Source organism: Genypterus blacodes, unplaced genomic scaffold, assembly GCF_046128005.1.
Source record: "Genypterus blacodes isolate CSIRO-AG114 ecotype Tasmania unplaced genomic scaffold, CSIRO-AGI_Gbla_v1 ptg000039l_1, whole genome shotgun sequence".
Lineage (NCBI taxonomy): Eukaryota > Metazoa > Chordata > Actinopteri > Ophidiiformes > Ophidiidae > Genypterus > Genypterus blacodes.
The window spans coordinates 2,094,513-2,113,938 of NW_027466852.1; the positions used below are offsets into that span (position 1 = coordinate 2,094,513).

General features: G+C 45.1%; 1 protein-coding gene across 2 annotated transcripts; it reads left to right on the forward strand.

Moving 5' to 3' along the window:
- The first annotated feature begins 1,595 nt into the window (after nt 1-1,595).
- tbc1d9 (TBC1 domain family, member 9 (with GRAM domain)) lies at nt 1,596-18,628 on the forward strand. Of its 2 annotated transcripts, none has more exons than XM_076148016.1 (21): nt 1,596-2,310; nt 6,548-6,658; nt 7,885-8,003; nt 8,363-8,591; nt 8,694-8,955; nt 9,707-9,914; nt 10,859-11,065; nt 11,199-11,360; nt 11,748-11,898; nt 13,291-13,505; nt 13,611-13,728; nt 13,813-14,098; nt 14,200-14,329; nt 14,486-14,584; nt 14,691-14,759; nt 15,223-15,463; nt 15,571-15,636; nt 16,058-16,144; nt 16,534-16,602; nt 16,777-16,880; nt 16,963-18,628. In XM_076148016.1, the coding sequence occupies exons 1-21, from the start codon at nt 2,190-2,192 to the stop codon at nt 17,716-17,718; spliced, it is 3,810 nt and encodes a 1,269-aa protein (XP_076004131.1). In that variant the 5' UTR covers nt 1,596-2,189; the 3' UTR covers nt 17,719-18,628. The 2 variants fall into 2 exon arrangements, with proteins under 2 accessions (XP_076004131.1, XP_076004132.1); XM_076148017.1 differs by having other exon boundaries at nt 16,061-16,144.
- The last annotated feature ends 798 nt before the right edge of the window (nt 18,629-19,426 follow it).

A 19,426-nucleotide genomic window follows, 5' to 3' on the forward strand; every position in this document is an offset into this window, starting at 1 on the left:
TGAACCTGTCTTATCCAATATCAAGTGTCAATGGTCAAGTGTGTTGACATGAAGCCTCTGGAGCCAAAAGACATTTTCAAGAGTTACTTTTCATTGAATTTGACTTTAATTTCACACTGATCTCAAGATCCTTGTTTTGTTTGTTTAGAGACTGAATGACTCAATCAAAAAATGGATCACATGACAATCAAATAGGCAGCAATTTGGATAGAATGTTTTCATTTTCGATCAAATTATACACTAGATTTGGGGGGAAATATCAAAAGAAAAAAAAAGGATTCTCACTCTTGCCTCTTCCTGCATCCTGTTTTGAACACTGACAGAGAGCAGGAAACCCAACCTACACACACATTTCACCACAGAAGGCAAGATTTCTAAAAAAAAAAAAAAAAAAAAAACCAATTGAGACTGTCAAAGATTTTGTTCGTTTGCTCAGTTCAAGATTTTTTCAAAATTTTGTAACAAATTGGCAGATGTTTTGCCAAACCTTTTACATGTCACACCAACGTCCAATTGAACCAGACATGTAATTGTACGCCATGTCAACCTACTTACTCACCACAGTCAACCCACACACACAATCTATTCATTTCTGAACCTCTGAATGTGAACAACAACAACAAACAAAACCAAGCTTCTGTAACGATACACTGCTCATTTCCGTCCCCGTAGTTCCAAAAGCAGCAGGGCGAAGGTTATACCCATGTAAATCTGAAACCTCTTCAGTTTGTGCGGTTTTGCAAGGGAAAGTTAATACACTTGAAACAAATGTCAGTTTCAGCTGCGCCAACCTATTAATAAGTGGTGCTCTCACTTAAAGGGCAGGGAACCCAACCAAACTTCCCTTTAGTGGTTGTTTTGTTCCATCTTCACAACTTGTATGTTACTGTGGTAATCAATCATATTTGTTTTGTTATTTCCATTGAACTTATCTATCATTATCATCATTATTTTACCATTTTACCATCATGATATAGTTTTCCTGGGATTGTAGGGCACAAACTATATTTGTTATGGCCTTTGAATCCATAGCAGTGATGTTATTGACATGGAATCTGTTAATCATCAAAGTTTCCACCTTTCCACAGTTTAAGACGCAACGAGCGGTTCTGATTGGTGAATGGTGACGTCGTCGCCTCTCCTGCGTACACTTTATATTGTTTCATTCAGAAAGACACACAATTACAACTTGCACACACAGCTTGTCATCAAATCAAACAAGTGATGTCACCAAACACAACAATGACGCCGTCCCAATGGATTGATTGATAAGTTGTGAGCCTGGCACGGGACGATTGCGTCCCAAGTCCTGCCAGGGTCGTTATCGGGGTCAGATAGGTCACAGATCGTTTCCCTGCTTCTCTCATTACTGCAGAGCGGATCTTTCCACTTCTTATTGAATCAATCAACGGCGCTATTCAGTGCGCGTGACCGGTTTACGCGTCAGCTGTTAGGAGTTAACGATACCGGGTTGCGTTACCGTAACAGCGAGAGTAATTGGGCAAATATAACGAGAGAGAGAGAGACCGAGAGACCGAGACCGAGACCGAGAGCGAGAGACCACCGCTCCATTCATGGTTTCTCCGAGTCTTCCTCACTCGCCCCCGCCTCTTTCTCCAGCGTGACGCGCTCGGTTTATTTTGCGCGACCGATACGGCAGCAGCGGCGACGGGAGAGTTTCTATAAGCGTGATATGCAAAGTAACAGACAAGTGGGAGGCAGTTAAGACAGATTACTGTCGATTGAACCGAGCGCGACGCGGTTACAGCTTCACCGGGGAGATAAAGGAACAACAGCGCGGTCGCACCTGCTGTGGATCTTCCTGCAACAAAGCCCCCGATTACCGGTGCGCTTCGACCGACAACCCGGTGATATACGTTCATCTCACTGAGACATATTTGGTCAATACCCGGTTGGTTCTGCATTGACGCGGTTTGTTTGCCCGCCAGGGTTCGGAATCGCTCCAGAGAAAATCAGGCCTCCGTCTTTGTCGTTTAAAAAAAAAAGAAAAGGGCTACACACAGGCCTTTTTTTTAATATTAACACGACCTCGTAATCTGCGCTCCTTGCTGGGAAACAACCGCACACCCCGGGGGATTCGATCAGTGCTCGACGTCCGCTGCCGGGGTGGGAGGAGGGAATCGAAAAGTGTGTTCGATGTCCCCTTAAAACGAGCCCGGACGCGAATTATGTGGGTCAATCCCGAAGATGTGTTGCTGGCGGGCGCTTTGTGGATAACGGAGAGAGCGAACCCCTATTTCATCCTCCAGAAACGGAAGGGCCACGGAGATGGAGGCGGAGGACTGGCGGGTGAGTCTGCTGGGGAATGGGGGGGGGAGAGAGATCGGTAACGATGAATGTTTGAGCCATGATCGACACGCCAGGTGAAACGCGTGGAGGAAACACATGGAGGAATAATAGGAGGATCACGTGTCCAATCAGCTGTCACAGATGGCCTCTTCATTCTCAATGTGTTCGAGACCCATTTTGACTCTACTAGTCTGGTTTACAGAAGGTTCACCTTTGGTCGCGTTTGCTGACCCAGACGAAAAAAAAATTCAAATCAATCACTTGGGATCAAAGTGCATATGCAGTGGTTCCTGCATGGATCAGCTGCTTTACTTCCAGGCTGGCGTCCTGTAGAAATTCGAGCTACTTGGCTGACTGGCAAACGATGAACAATAGCAGCCGTGGTACTGTGCAGTCCAGCTGCTAAAGGTTCTGATACTGAATGTCAACAACAGTGTTCACAGAGGAGCAACACAGTCTGTTGCTCGCTCATGCTGAATCATTCCTCTTCCTCTCTGTCTCTCTCTCTCTCTCTCTGTGTCTCTCTGTCTCTCTCCCTCCTCTCTCCTCTGTTCTGGTCCCATCCAAAATGGGTCAAGCAGCACCGGGCAGCTTGTTTAGACATGTGGGTTCATGCCCTGACCTGGATTCAGCCTGTCTCACTTTTGATCACAAAGACATAACTACACAACTGTAAATGCATCTACACACTTGTTCAGGTCTAACAGTGACGCTGTGTTGAACGTCTTTGAAGGAATAAAAGTCATGGTTTTATGAACTGCGTGCAAATCCATTTAACTGTTTAAATGAAGGGATTGTTGTGTTTTTGTGCATATCTGACTGTGTTTAAAGTGCAGCTGAACAATGAGGCATCAAGGATGACTTCAAGCTTTCTGTCTTGATTTTGATTTTAGTTTGGTGTGAACTGATATTGATCATTCATATCAGTAATGAGTTTGAGGTCAGTAGTGTGTATGCTCCCTGCTTAGACCTCCTCACTCTGTTCCTTTGTGGGTCAAATCTGATCACTGACACAAAGTAAGCATTGAGGCTTTGATAGGGTTGAAATTGTAAAAATTAATATCGATCATTTGACTCTTACAGAAAAACTAATATTACTTGTGCCGCCTGTTTTATTTCAGTCAGCATCTCCACTGAGGATGTGCTATGGCAACACAACGCATGCTAAGCGGCGCTAAGGGATGATGTCATTGTTATGTAAATGAAGAGCGGACTTGCATTATGTGCCAGTTGGCGCTCGGTGCCCGGCGACACTGGCACTGTGGAGCAGGAACAGGGAGCCCGACAGTTCTGCACAGGGCCTTTACCGCCGGGGTCAAGCGTGCGTCTTTCACCCGGCGCTTCAAGCTCCATTATTGGCTCAGCGATGACAAATGTGTGTGTGTTTGCCTTGACGGTGCACTGGTCCACTAGACGGCAACTCATGTTTCCAGTGCTGTGCGTGAGCTGCATGAGACGAGGTCGACGGCTGCAGAGTTTCTGTATAGTGCTTCAAGACGCTGAGGGATAATTAAGTTGGGGAAAGGCTGCGAAGGTTTCACATCCTGCCCTTCTTGACTTTTACACACACACCGTAAATGGAAGCTTGGTGTTGGCGGGGATTTATTTTCCGGCCCAGTGTGCTCGCTCGCACTCCAAGTCTTCTTATCAGTCCGACTTTGTAACCCCGCGTCGCTGATCTGAACGACCCTTACCACTGATTCACTCAGAGGAGGATTTGGCAAGCAGGGCGAGGAACATAAAGAGGTTTACTCAAAGGCTTTAAAAGCTTGTAGAGTGCAGGTTACTGTACAGGTGCTGGTAAATGCTGACCGCCGCAGATTAAACAATAACTCGATGTCAAAGATGCATGAAAGTGCTGCCGGTTGTAGTTTTAACCGTGTTTGTGAGAGCAGAGTTTGCTTAAATGAAGCAGAGGAGCAGCGGGACGGACACTTGACAGGAAGCCTGCTGTCCCCGTCCGTGGCCCTGAATGTTTTAATCCATTTCCAAACAGAATGAAAAGCCCTAAAAAGCCACATTCATCAGACTCAAAAATAAACTCTGAATTAGGCCATTGTGTCATTAGTTACACCAGTTGAAACAATGGTGGCGTTATGATGGAGTCTCTTCTTACAGGAGTCATGCTGCAGAACGCCATGTCCCACTGCAGCTACACGCTACTTAACGTCGATCTTATCTTCATCCTCTTTCTGCTCGCTGTTGTCATAGTTTTCTTCCGCTTTAGTGTGTGTGTGTGTGTGTGTGTGTGTGTGTGTGTGTGTGTGTGTGTGTGTGTGTGTGTGTGTGTGTGTGTGTGTGTGTGTGTGTGTGTGTGTGTGTGTGTGTGTGTGTGTGTGTGTGTGTGTGTGTGTGTGTGTGTGTGTGTGTGTGTGTGTGTGTGTGTGTGTGTGTGTGTGTGTGTGTGTGTGTGTGTGTGTGTGGAAACGCAGTCAAAATCTGCATAAAATGCAAATGATGACCCCCGGCTCGGTTCATATTTCTGCTATCTGAAACTGTATTGATTTTAAAGTCGGGAGAAGCTTATATAAATATTATATATGAGCTCAGTGGAAACACCCCCTCCTTTATAAAAAGGAGTTCATTTTTGAGCATGGCGGATGTAAATAAAATGGAACAGAAGCTGATTCTATCTCTTGCTGTTGTTTGGCTTGTCTGCTCAAAAACAGTAAAGCTCCAGGGCGGATGATTTGAAGGGGATCTGATCACTGGAGCACAAAGCATCACATGAGTCTTACGGTTCATTAAGAGCACTGCTGAGGACTTTGGAGGTTTCCGTCCTCCAAAGATAGATAAGATAAATACATTTATCACGGCTTATATTTATTTAAAGACTTCCTGTTTTCTGACTTTGTCACGGAGTCGTTGTGTTCTTTGTTTGTTTGTATATGTAGGTTAAGGAAATGACACCAAGGGCTGAGGGGGTCACCAGAAACCTGCAGTCACATGGACTCCATTGTGCTGCAGAGCCATGTGATGTTTGGGTTTTCCCATCTTACAGAAACAGCAAAACCTCCAGTTAACACCAGAATGAGAACAGCTGCGAAAGACAAACGAAGCAAAGTTCTCAACAAAATGGACATGAAAGAGATCCATCATCCTTTAATGCGCCTGTGTCTGGTAGGGAAAGTGGATGTCAGGTGGTCTTACACCCTTTGGTGGTCTCCTTTACTGTACGTAACACTTACTGTGCGTTTCCTGCGTTAAACCTCAGTGCACACAGTCATACAGGGAGTTCAGCCGCCATCCTATATTACAGGTTTTCACTGGTTTGTACCACAAGAAGCGCAAATACTGCATTTGTATATTAATTTGACGATATTGAATCATTGAGTGGAATCTGGTTTTGAGCCTTTTGGTAATGGGGTCGGACTTTGTGTTCATATGTCTTTGTTATTCTTACACTCGCATTGTTTGTTGCCTGCATAGGAACTGATGAGGAGGAAGCTGAACGGAATACAAGGTTTTGAGGAAGACGGAGAAGAGCGCAGCAAGGATAGAAATCTGGATCAGACAGATATACTTCTTCATATTCATTTCTCAGACTAGTTTCCTATGAAAATACTGTAACTTCCCTCGCTCGCTCGGTCGGACGCCACCTCCTCATCATCCTCACTGTGTGACTCATACTGTACTCTCCCCGAAGAGCTGTAGTGTCACCAGTGTGTATGTGTGTGTGATAGTTTCTTGATTAAGTCGCATCAAGGTTCCCGTTTTTGGGGAAGTGTATTTCGTGGCCTGATGGTGTCCAGGAAGTTCAAAGCCACAAGCAGGGGTTTTGTAGCGATCATCAGTTCAAGCTTGTGATTGTCATTATTAAGTTAGATCAGCGCTCTTCTTTATCAGGTGACTCCATCTTCTTTGAGAGGCTGATTGTGCTCTGTGCTGATGGACGTCTTCCTCTCCTCTGTTCTGCTTTAATGACTGGAGTGTGTGAAATGCAGCATGTCGGATATCGTTTGTCACACTCGCGATACGGCTCATATCGCGTAACGCACACTAGGAATCAAACAAAGCCTCTAACTCACATGGCTCTCATTGTTTTTCATGGAAGACATGAACAAAAAGAGTAAAGAAGAACAGTAAATAAAGCCTAAAGGGTATTTGTTCACATCCAGTCCAAACTACAATACCTCCTTTTCTCAAGCATAAGCCTGTGACATTAAATCATTTAGCTGCTTTATATTCTGCCTAGATAAGCACGATATACTCATCAGTATTGTGGGGCTTTTGGCAGGTTTGCTCGTGGGGACCCTGGATGTGGTCCTGGACTCCAGCGCTCGAGTGGCCCCCTACAGGATCCTCTACCAGACACCTGACTCTTTGGTTTACTGGATCATCGCTCATGGTATGTGACATTTAACCTCTACTTTGAACTCCAGGAGCGTGACCCTGCGTGGATAAGAGCTCGCCACAAAGTTCCTATTAACTCTGTGGATCCCCTATTATGGCTTTATACTAACTAACACACTCACACTCATCAGTAACACAGCTTAGGTGTTGTTTCAGGAAAGGACCCTCTGTGTTTGTTACCCCTCCCCCCATCTTATATGTAACACATCTCCCACATCCTGCCTTTTTCCATGTTAGTCTGTGGATGCTGCACATTACATCATGCCCCGGCGGCTTTAAAGGGCAGGATTACAGAGATGGGTCTCATGAGGGAGCCCTCGCATGTAGATTATGATTTCAAGCCATTTACTGGTTTTCAAAGTAGGGTGAGATCCAGACTGTGTATAAACACGTTTTTGGGTATTGGGGAGACAATCTGTGCTTGTAATTTACACTCGCAGTTGGATGCACTCGTTTGGCCCCTTCATTGATCTGGTACTATTGAATATAAAAACTCATCAGCTAGCAGTGATGATGTGTCTTGACGCAGCACATTCAGGTTAAAAACAACCAAACTGGGTCACAAAGCCCAGATGTGGCTTTTATAGCTTTATGTTCTCCTCTTGTTGTTTGCGTGCCACATTTTGCACTTGTTTGTAGTTTCTCCTTTATGAAAGATATGGTATGATTCGGACTTTTGCACGACCACGTGTCTAATTTTCTATGAACCGAATAAATGCAACTGTGCCCGTCTTTCGCTGCCTGAAATGGACGTCAGTAAGGGATCCTTCTGCCTTCCTGCTCCACCCCTCCCTGCTCCTCTGCCTTCTGCCCACAGGAGAGGGCAGGAGTCTGGCTAATGCAGCAGAACTGCGCCGACTGACTGACAGCCAGGCTGCAGCAGTGCTCAGCCATGGCGGCTCACTCACAGATGGCAGCCGCTTTCTCCCGTGGCACAAAGTGACATTTTAACGTATGCTGGCTGGTCACACTGTCCTGAACGTGGCTCCTCGGGTTTAGGGAGCTATTCTCAACTCGCCAAGCTGCTCTGCTGCTGATAATCCCATCTTTTCAAAATAGAACATTTATCTTTGGAATTTCTCAGAATAGAGCAGTTTTATATTGCCGCAGCTAAGATCCAGATTCTATGCCGCTCGTTTCAGAAACAGTCACACTCCTCACTAAGCATTACCCTGTTAACTAAACACACTCTGGCTCTGCCTCTCCTTGTGGTCTCTGCAGGAACCTCCCGTAAGGAGATCACAGAGCACTGGGAGTGGCTGGAACACAACCTGCTGCAGACTCTCTCCATCTTTGAGAATGAGAACGACATCACCACTTTTGTCAAAGGAAAAGTCCAGGTAACTTTGGATGTGGTCTAAAGGCTTCTACCTTCTGAAAAAATGTTGATTTAAGGTGAAATTAATGGCTTGTTTACTAATGATTGCACGGTGACAAGATGGATGATGTGAATTATCCCATTTTAAAGGGCCATTCATTGTACTATTTACATCAAAAGAACATATAATATTTGCAGTTATAAAAGTTAATCAAAGGATGTTTCACTACAATAACAAGTGCATAGTTGTAAATGTGAATCAGTTGTTGCCATATAGACGAAAAATATGACCTTTATTTTCAAATACACACAACTCTACTGGTTGTTCCGTCACAATTTGTGTTTTCCCACCGACTCGTCACGATCTCGCTCTCACCACAGGGAATCATAGCAGAGTTCAACAAGAACCACGACGTCAAAGAGGACGACGACACAGACAAGTTCAAAGAGGCCAGCGCCAAGTTCCGCCGGCTGTTCGGGATGCCTGACGAGGAGAAGCTGGTTAACTATTACTCCTGCAGCTACTGGAAGGGCAAGGTGCCGCGCCAGGGATGGCTCTATGTCAGCATCAACCACATCTGCTTCTACTCCTACCTGCTAGGAAAAGAAGGTCAGACATACTGCGCACACATCCCCTTTGTTTTTGAGCTCCCTCAGTCTTTATTGATGTTGTTGACATATCCGCCTTGATGGCGTCTCTCTTTGCCCTCAGCCAAACTGTTGGTGCGCTGGGCCGACATCACCCAGCTGGAGAAGAGCGCCACCCTCCTGCTGCCCGATGCAATCAAAGTGAGCACGCGCGGCGGCGAGCACGTCTTCTCTGTCTTCCTCAACATCAACGAGACCTTCAAGCTGGCGGAGCAGCTGGCCAACATCGCCATGCGCCAGCTTCTGGACAACAAAGGTTTCGAACAGGACCGCTCGCTGCCCAAGCTCAAGAAGAAATCGCCCAAGAAAGTGTCGGCACTCAAGAGGTGAGGACCGCACAAACGCTCATGCTCATCAATAATAAATGCTTTTTATGACATACGGTAGAATCAACATTGATGTGTTGTGGTAGATGTAATAGCTGGGAGTTGTTTGTGATCAGTACCCCAAGGACAGTGCGTTAAAAGAAACAATGATGCGCGTTTTGGTTTTATTGTTTTAAGTGCCCGCTAATTTCACTCCCAGCTATTTACATGATGAAAGAAAGGGCTTTCTGTGCTCGCACTGCTTTCTTTGCCTGGAGATGAAAGCATCTATTAAGTCCTTTTGGTTGCATAATAGTTGTTCATAACACTTGTACAGAGAGTTTCTTTTCGGCACGCTACCACTTTGCCTTTTATAATTTAAACACATGATGATGCAAAGACTGCGGCGCCACGAGCGTAGCCAGAATGGAGGCTGACGATGTGTCGGAGGAAAACACGATGTGCAAGAACTGAAGCTCAGCACAGGAGTTGGAACAATCGCTGCTTTAATTTCTTGTCAACTCAAACCTATGACTTATGTAACTAAAGAAAAGCATGACACTATTAACAACAATACATATAAATGCATACACATTCATATTAATGTGCAAGGTCACAAATAAATCCACATGACTGCACGCTGATGGCAAACTCATAACAAAAGGATCATTTCCCCCCCATGCAGAGCTGTAGGAGTATATTCACATGGTTATACTGTAAATGATAATATAATAAGACATAAACAATCTAATCTAATTGATATGCGTTGCAGGGACCTGGATGCGAGAGCTAAGAGCGAGCGTTACAGAGCTCTCTTCCGCCTGCCCAAAGATGAGAAACTGGATGGGCACACAGACTGTACCCTGTGGACGCCCTTTAACAAGATGCACATCCTGGGACAGATGTTTGTCTCCACCAACTACATCTGCTTCACCAGCAAGGAGGAGACCCTGTGCAGTCTCATCATCCCCTTACGCGAGGTGAGATGTCTCCGTCGTCTCCACCTGCTTTATTAACACCTTGAGAGATGGGAGCTTTTGCAATAATAGGCGTCATACGAACCACTCGCTGCAGAGGATTGTGGGTCGCTACTCGTCTGCTCCAGAACGATGCACAAAGAAACGGCTTTGGGATGTGAATAGTTCTCTGTGCCTTCTTTTTTTTTTTTTACATTCAGTTGCTGAAAGGCGCATTATGCAAACCCCAAATTGTCAAGTCGCGTGGTGGATTCTTCCATTAGAGATGTTATTTACGTGCTGTTGAACACAAAGCTGCTTATCCACGCTGCCTCACACTGCTCTTACATGACTAAATTGCCCCATTCTAACATTTCTCAGCTGCTCATTGCGGTTTGAATAATGTGGCACTGCTGGCTGTGACATTCTTCAGACCTCTGTGTGAACTTCATTTCATAAATCTTCTGGTAATTTTCTGTGCTGGCGTTCAGCTTGGGAAAAAAAGAAATTGCATAAAAGTCGTGTCAGCAATCTGTCCGAGTAGCAACAAGAACCGCACCCATAACTCTTCTCACACAGCAGAGGTCTGAATTTAATGCAGTCACATTAATGAATACGACACACGCAAGGTCACGGTCTAAATGTCTCAATATAAATGCACATCTTGTGCTGCCTCCTCAAGACGGCAGAGAAATTCAATTGAATTATCATTAATCCTGTACAAGGAAATGTGTCAGTTTAATACGTCTCCGCTGTGCGTGAGACAATTTCAAAAAAGAGATGTCTTCATACAACAGGTGGGTAACATGATTTAAAAACCCAGTAAAATAGAGATACTGCCAGCCAGTCAGTGCACTGATTCATAATCTATAATAATTTAGACAACCCTTTGGTGCAAAATAAAAGCCTCATTATGCAAACTTGTTTTGTAATGAATGAATTCATGTTTTATGTCCTCCATTGTCCAGGTGACCATTGTAGAGAAGGCAGACAGCTCCAATGTGCTGCCCAGCCCACTGTCCATCAGCACCAAGAACCGCATGACCTTCCTGTTCGCTAACCTCAAAGACAGAGACTTCCTGGTCCAGAGGATCTCTGACTTCCTGCAGCAGACCACCTCCAAGATCTACCTCGAGAAGGAGCTCACCAGCAGCCTCAACAGCTCGGATGATGAAGTATGAACCATTCGGCGCGTCTTCATTTCTCACTTTATTGTTTTTGAGGTGTAGATATGAAGTGGAGTGGACAGTGGTGGCGTTCCTTGAGATGCTCCTGGTGACTGATCAATTGCGTTGCGTTCCCCTCCAGGTGTACTCCCAGGGGTCCCTGCTCTCCAGCAGTCCACAGCATAGCCTGAGCTCAGAGGGCGAGCGTCAGTTCAACCTGAATGACAGCAGCGTGCCCACGGCCACGCAGGCCCTCATGACCATGTACCGCCGCCGCTCGCCCGAGGAGTTCAACCCCAAACTGGTGAGCGAGGTCAAGTGTGTCTCGAACCATTCAATATTACAAGCGTCTGATGTGATGACGCTTTCACATCAGTTTCATAATCACGACCTTCTCTACAGGATAGGCTGAGTGAATTCACCATCCCTGAAAAATGGATTGTGTCAACAAATAGAATATTTTTAACCAGCAACTCCTCCTTTGAGCTTATGTTGAATGTAAAATCTGAATCTGCAAAGTAACAAGTACCTACTACTATCAAAAATAAAACCATATCTATCTCTGAAATGTAATCATCTATAGTAGCTATTTTTTTTTATTTAATACACTCTATGACTTTCCATCCCTTGTTTACAACATGATGTAGGGTAATTTTCCTTTCGTCATGGAAATGTTGCTGTGTGTCCTCAGGCTAAGGAGTTCCTGAAGGAGCAGGCGTGGAAGAACCACTTTACCGAGTACGGACAGGGGGTGTGTATGTACCGCACGGAGAAGACAAAGGAGCTAGTCCTCAAGGGAATTCCTGAGAGCATGAGAGGGGATCTGTGGCTGCTCTTCTCTGGTGAGCAAACACCCGGGGAGGCCGAAAATAAACACACTGCACTATTCACACTTTAGAAGCAGGTGTGATTTGACAGCAGACTTCTGTAGTTGGAAATATATCAGATAAGTGGGTCCAAAGGTCTGGACTATGTGGAGACGTCCCATCTTACTCCATGCATTATGCCACGTACTCGGATACACACAAGCCCCGTCATGCAAAATCCTGCTCCCTGCACCTGAGCAGAGCTGCGGGTAAACAGCTCCTCCCTCCATCCCCAGTGACCCACATATTGCAGGCTTGGCCGTTGTCATAGCCAGAGTCACGCGTTTACCTGAGTCACACTTAACCTGTATTCCACGAGCTTGTTTACACTCCCATAGAGTACACAGTTTATTTATATATTCACTTGTGTCGCGACTTTTACTAAACGTGAGAAACCTGTTTGCAGTCATCCGTCCTGAGGTATGCAGCTTCCCAATGTAATCTGAGCTTTGAACACTTAACCTACTGTGTGGCAGCCATCCTCCCATACAATGATGAACACAAATATTGGGATAGGATCGAACTGTTTTATTTGTTAGTTCTCTGTATCCAGATCCAAACTGCACCGTGAATAAGCCTGGTTGTTTTCATAGAGATCATTAAGTCAAGCTGAACTCTCAATTTGTCCCCAGAGGGGCAGTTGCAGTCGTGCAGCAAGAAACGGCAACAGAAGATAAACACACAAACACATAAAAACAATGAGATGTTAAATATGATCATATCTAGATCTTGTGTAACATTTTCTCTTGGAGTGACAAGTGAAACAGCGGAGGTTATTCTTTTAAGAAATTGACACAAATTTGGAAAACACTGTTTGAAGATCCCGAGCTTCACCAAATCGTTTGCCGTGAAGTCACAAAGTGTAATTAAAATCAGCTCAGGGTGTTAAGGTGAATAATCCTGCTAGCAAACAGCTGCAGATGAACAGATTGTCTGAATGGAGGTAATGATGATGAAACAGGAGCGTGCATAAGACAAAACCCTGCATGTAACTACTGTGTGAACATGCTGTCGCTTCTGACGGCACGTTCACACAGATATTTCAGCTTTTCAGTTTGCTATCAAATAAAACGATGACAAAAAGATGAGCTGCTTTCACGATGGAGGGGGATGGTGGTTTGGTAGTTTTGGTACTATGAAATAGTTAATATCAACCTTATCATCACAAAAGAGATCTAAAAATCTACTAATAACTTGTGTGTGTGTGTGTGTGTGTGTGTGTGTGTGTGTGTGTGTGTGTGTGTGTGTGTGTGTGTGTGTGTGTGTGTGTGTGTGTGTGTGTGTGTGTGTGTGTGTGTGTGTGTGTGTGTGTGTGTGTGTGTGTGTGTGTGTGTGTGTGTGTGTGTGTGTGTGTGTGTGTGTGTAAAGGTGCAATCAACGAGATGGCCACCCATCCGGGATACTACGAAGACCTGGTGGAGAAGTCGATGGGCAAGTACAACCTGGCGACGGAGGAGATTGAGAGGGATCTGCACCGCTCGCTCCCTGAGCACCCAGCCTTTCAGAATGAGATGGGCATCGCTGCCCTCCGCAGGGTCCTCACCGCATATGCATTCAGAAACCCAAACATCGGCTACTGTCAGGTACACACACACATGAAGACACACCACGGACTGTTCAGCATCACGTGTTCAATATGTCACACAAAGTTTTTGGCCTTGTCTGCTTTATTCCCCCTCAAACCACAGGCCATGAATATCGTGACGTCTGTGTTGCTGCTTTACTCTAAAGAAGAGGAGGCTTTCTGGCTGCTGGTGGCTCTGTGTGAGCGGATGCTGCCCGACTACTACAACACCCGGGTCGTAGGTCAGTGTGTGTGCACCTGCTTGAATCCGTTTAGTGGTCGTCCGGTTTGCTTTTGCGCTCCCTTCATCCCCCTCTCTTCCGTAGGCGCGTTGGTTGACCAGGGGGTGTTCGAGGAGCTGGCCCACGAGTACGTTCCCCAGCTGTACGACTGCATGCAGGACCTCGGGGTCATCTCCACCATTTCCCTCTCGTGGTTCCTCACCCTCTTCCTGTCCGTCATGCCATTCGAGAGCGCGGTGGTGGTGGTGGACTGCTTCTTCTACGACGGCATCAAAGTCATCTTCCAGCTGGCGCTCTCTGTGCTGCACGCCAACATCCACCAGCTGCTCGGATGCAAGGACGACGGCGAAGCCATGACCGTGCTGGGCAGGTGAATACCATGATCTGACGTCTCCGCAATCAGTGACAGAACTATCCTACCTGTAAAACACAATGTTTTGATTCCATATGTTTCATTTGTGTGCATTGTAGGTACCTGGACAGTGTGACCAATAAGGACAGCACGCTCCCTCCCATCCCCCACCTGCACTCCTTACTGACAGACAACGGAGAACCCCATCCAGAGGTGGACATCTTCAAACTGGTCCGCAGCTCTTATGAGGTAATCATCTATGTATGTGTTAAAGCAGCTTTCATGTGACGACGGTCACTCAGAAAGGCTAATAGGTGGTGACTGCATTACATATTTAGTTTGACATCTGTCTCTCTCTCTCTCTCTCTCTCTTTCTCTCTGTCTCCCGCTCACGTTTTGCATCAGAAATTTGGCTCCATCCGTGCAGATGTGATCGAGCAGATGCGTTTCAAACAGAGACTGAGGGTCATCCAGACGATTGAGGACACAACTAAACGCAACGTGGTGAGGACGTCCTGCAAGAAAGCACCACACCATAGCTGTTGCTGTGTGTTTTCCCTTCACGCTCATGCTCTCTATTCTGGTTGAATGTAACCCTGTGGCGTTGCAGGTCAGGACGATTGTAACGGAGACGGCCTTCGTTATGGATGAACTGGAGGAGCTCTTCGTACTCTTCAAGGTGAGCAACGGTCTAAGTCAGTGGGCTGTTGTCTAAGCGCCTTTTCTCTCTCCGGCAGCACTTTTGTGTCCCTCCAGTTCCTTCCTGCTACCGCAGTAAAACTGAAGGGCAGGCAGGAACTGCAAGCATTGTTTTTTTATTCCTACAAATGATGAGTCACCCACTGCCTCGGCATTAAGCTACTACAAGATGTTGTTTTGCCCTCAGCACAATAGCAAAGATTAATCTTCCACCGCACTGATGGACACCCTGTTCATGATGATTCAGGTTATTGAAGCATGAAATTGTTTCCCAAACACCAGTTCACGGTGTAAATACACTTAACATGCTGTAGAAATGGAATGCAGTAATGATAATGACTATATTTAGTTTGTTAAGCCATATAATCTTCCCCCATCTAAATGGAGCCGTAGTTCTGCACTTACTTGTTAGATCCCTTTGTGACTGATCTGTTCCTCTGCAGGCGGAGCACCTGACCAGCTGCTACTGGGGCGGCAGCAGTAACCCCACAGAGCGCCACGACCCCAGCCTGCCGTATTTGGAGCAGTACCGCATCGACGTGGAGCAGTTCAAAGGCCTGTTCAACCTGCTGTTCCCCTGGGCCAACGGCACCCAGGCGAGCCCCCTGGCCATCCGCTTCTTCCGTCTCCTTGACCAGAACGGAGACGCCCTCATCAACTTTCGCGAATTCATCAGCGGCCTGAGTAAGTAATGAAAGAGTCACGATTTGCAGGCCATCGGAAGGCCAACACCCAATTGTTTTGCAGACACACGATGCTGTCATGCCACGCTCACGTCGGATGTTTTGTAGGTGTTTTGTGCCATGGAGACCTCACAGAGAAGCTCAAAGTCCTCTACAAGATGCACGTCTTACCCGGTGAGTCTGCATGGAATGTAGTGGCAGTCGGCAGATGTTGTGATGTTCAGAGATGGCTCACAAAAATGTGTTAACAAGAGGCGGACAGGAATGAATATTATCTCACCTCTGTGCGCAAATCGGTTCTTCAGGATTCTGTGATGTGTAAGATACTTCTGGTTTTAATACTGTATTTTACATTTAGTTTGAGATTGTGTCTGACGTAGTATAAACGTATGACAGTCCAGTGAACATTGTTAAAGCAAAATGAGCTGATTCAGCACTCGGAACAGAGTGCAAAACCAGCACTAAGCCTTCACTAAATCTGTTCTCCTTTTTCCAACATCATCACTTTGTCATTGTATCATTCATGAGAATTTGCATAAACTGAAATGGCAAAAAAAAGCAGCTAAATGAAACTCTAAATTTGATTTCCCTCCAGAAGTCACTCAAGAACAGGAAGAGCCAGATTCTGCCTTCGAGGCCACGCAGTACTTCTTTGAAGACATCACGCCAGAAACTTCCATCGGTGAGGATAGCGTTACATTTATTTACAGTATTTATTCATTGTTGTTTTCAGATATTGTCTTTATTAAGAACGGTGCTCTGGTATAAAAGCAACTGCTGTCTATAAGATAAGACGCCTCATTATAAGAAACCTCAACCTGGAGCCACTGTGACACCAATAGATAGATTGTCCTTTTTATGTGGTTAAATTATAATTATTAATGGCATTTTTCTTTGTCTTGTGCAATACCTTGTTTCATTTTTGAGATTTAGAGTCATTTGTTGTTTACCTGATGGCCCAGAAATGTTGTTTTATCGTATTTGCACAAGCATGACCTATATTTTTAATATCGGTGGGATTGACATAGCGGCAGGAATGCATTAGTAAATCTTCCACCGTCTTGTTGGCAGGTCACGACTCAAAGTGCAGAAGTGAGAAGGACGATGGATTTGTCCGAGTTACATTTAAGACTGAGAAAGGTAAGCAACATTTGCATCACATTTGCTATAAAAAAAAAAGATCTAATTGTGTAAGTGTGAAATGTGTTCATCTGTAAATCTCTCCTTTAGCAGGAAGGTGTGGGTTGCTTGGTCTTACTGTATTGAAGCATAATTGAGTTTGCATTTGTGATTAATTTTTAACAACGATTACAGTGAAGAAGCTCAACACCACTGATTACCGCCATTACCTGAAACTGTGGAACCAGGAGACCAAACCTAAACTTGAAAACACAAAAGACCTCCCCAAGCTCAACCAGGTTAGCTTCTATCTGCTGCACCCTAGTGTCAGTGAACATGTGCAGAGCCATCATTAACCCCGTTTGTGTCTGTCTCCCTCAGAGCCAATTCATTGAGCTTTGTAAGTCGCTCTACAGCATGTTCAGCGAGGATATTGCAGAGCAGCAGCTCTACCACGCCACCGCCACGGTCACCAGTCTGCTGCTGGAAATGGGAGAGGTGGGAAAGCTCTTCTGTTCTGGAAGAAAAGACCTTGACCAAGAGCTTAAATCTGAGCCGAGCCAACAAAGCGGCCACGCAGGTCCCGAAGAAATGTTTGAGCGAAGTGACCAAGGAGAAACATTTGACAACAAGCTCTGCTTTGAGGACGGCAAAGGGGACGAAGACTGTGAGCAGCTGCAAGACATCAAGCTGGAGGACTCTTCGCCCAAAGACACAGGAACGTCCTCCGCCATGCTGATATCTGACGATGAAACCAAAGATGACACGTCCATGTCATCGTATTCGGTTCTGAGCGCAGGTTCCCACGAGCTGGATGAGAAGCTGCAGTGCGAGGACATTGCAGACGACACGGTGCTGGTGCGCAGCGACAACGGGCCAGACGGCGTCGGAAGCAACAGGCCGCATGGTGCTGGACCCCATGAGAGAGCAGGGCTGCCCCACAGCACCAGCATCGATAAAGACTGGGCCATCACCTTCGAGCAGTTCCTGGCCTCCGTGCTCACCGAGCACGCCCTGGTGCAGTACTTTGAGAAGCCCGTGGAGGTAGCAGCTCGCATAACCAATGCCAAGAACGTGCGCAAAGTAGGGCGCCCCCTGCTGTCCACTAGTGACTATGAGATCTCACTATCTGGCTGAAGCCACAAAAGAGACTTCAAAGACTACGATAACGTGATTATCAACCAGTTATTGGTGTGAACATGTCTCACTGAGTTTTAGAAGAGAGTGCCTGTCTTTGGGAAATCAAACCCTAAATGTTTGTGTATAACAGATTGAATGAATGAATGTGACCAAAACTGCTCATAACAATGTATTTTACCAGATGTGAACAACCTTTATTGTAACAATCAATTTGGTTCCGTCCAAATAAGAGAGAACAGGAAATTATTATAACGGTTTTGCTCAGAAATCAGTGTGTACATGTAGTAGCTCTACTTTATAAGACATTATGCATAGGTGTCGATATTGTAATCTCTAGTACTCTTAGGATATGTAGAGGTAAACGTCCACGGATTCAATACATTTCCCAACTGGGATATTGATCGTCTATGTACTGTATGATCATCAATGATTGCTTCCTTACTTTACACTTCAATTTGCTGCTAATTTAGTTTTTTTTCAGTTTTTCAACTCATATTGGTATGGAGAAAAAAACAATGCTGTGAAAAGTTTAACAAATTACCTCACTGACTGGTCGTTTGCTATTTTATGAACTACCTGCCCTTCAAGCTCAATATTTTCCTTTGGTAGTACATCTCCCCCACACACACACACACACACACACACAGCTAACATGACTTTCAGGACAGTCGAGCCCCAAATTCCCAATAATTCCAGGTTTTTTTCATGACTGTTATGCCAACAATTGTCTGATGGTTGAGGAATTTAAAGGCAGTTGTGTGTGCCAAGAAATGATGTTACACTAAAAAAACAGTTTTACAGACCCTGCACACTTTGAAAAAAGCTGGTAAAGTTTTACAGCATCTATAGTTCACCAATATGTATTTTGCCTGCCTTTTGCATTGTTGTCTGCACTCCTGACTCACTTTGTTTTAACAAAAATGTTAATATCCGTCTTTGCCCTGTGCATTTTTTTTACTTTGTTTTTATGTTGTTGTAAATAATTTTCATTTTAAATATCCAGATGTTTACACACACTGGGTTCTGATGCATTGTGTACCACTTCATGGAATTAAAATTACAATTCTCTGCCGCACAGTATTGGGAGTGCTTCTTACTTTGATCAGTCACTGCCATCTGCTGGAGAAAAGAGGCAAGACACCGAGACAGTCGCTCCTTTCATATGCAAGTTTGTGTCTTTTACAATTAATTATCGTTAAGAATATAGAGAATCAACAATTATAGTAGCAGTAATAGTTATTCACTGTTCACTGCTCTGACACAGTATATTAAATGTCAATTACTTCCACAGCCCAGCCTGAGAGTAAATCAGGCATAAACTGATTTGGTGTCTATCCTGCAGGCACCCCTGTAGATAAGTGACAGTGAGTAGTGTGAATCTAGAGACACTGGAGGTGTTAATCTTTTCTCTCTCTGTCCCCGTCTCTTTCTCTCATTCTCATATTTTAGAACTGAAATCAGTCCTGTTCTTCATCACCTCGTAAGGTTTCGCCATATCCAGCACTTGCTTATGGCAATGTTATTTGTCTTCTAATAGTTATTGATTTCAATAATGGTATGGTGACGTCTTATTTGGCTGAATGGACAGTCTCTGTTCCTTGAAAACTGTTAAGTCATTCCCAAATTGCCAGATATTGTGTTTGAGACATTCTGGCATCTATGTGTTTGGCTGTAGATACATTAGTGACTCAGAAATACTGATTCA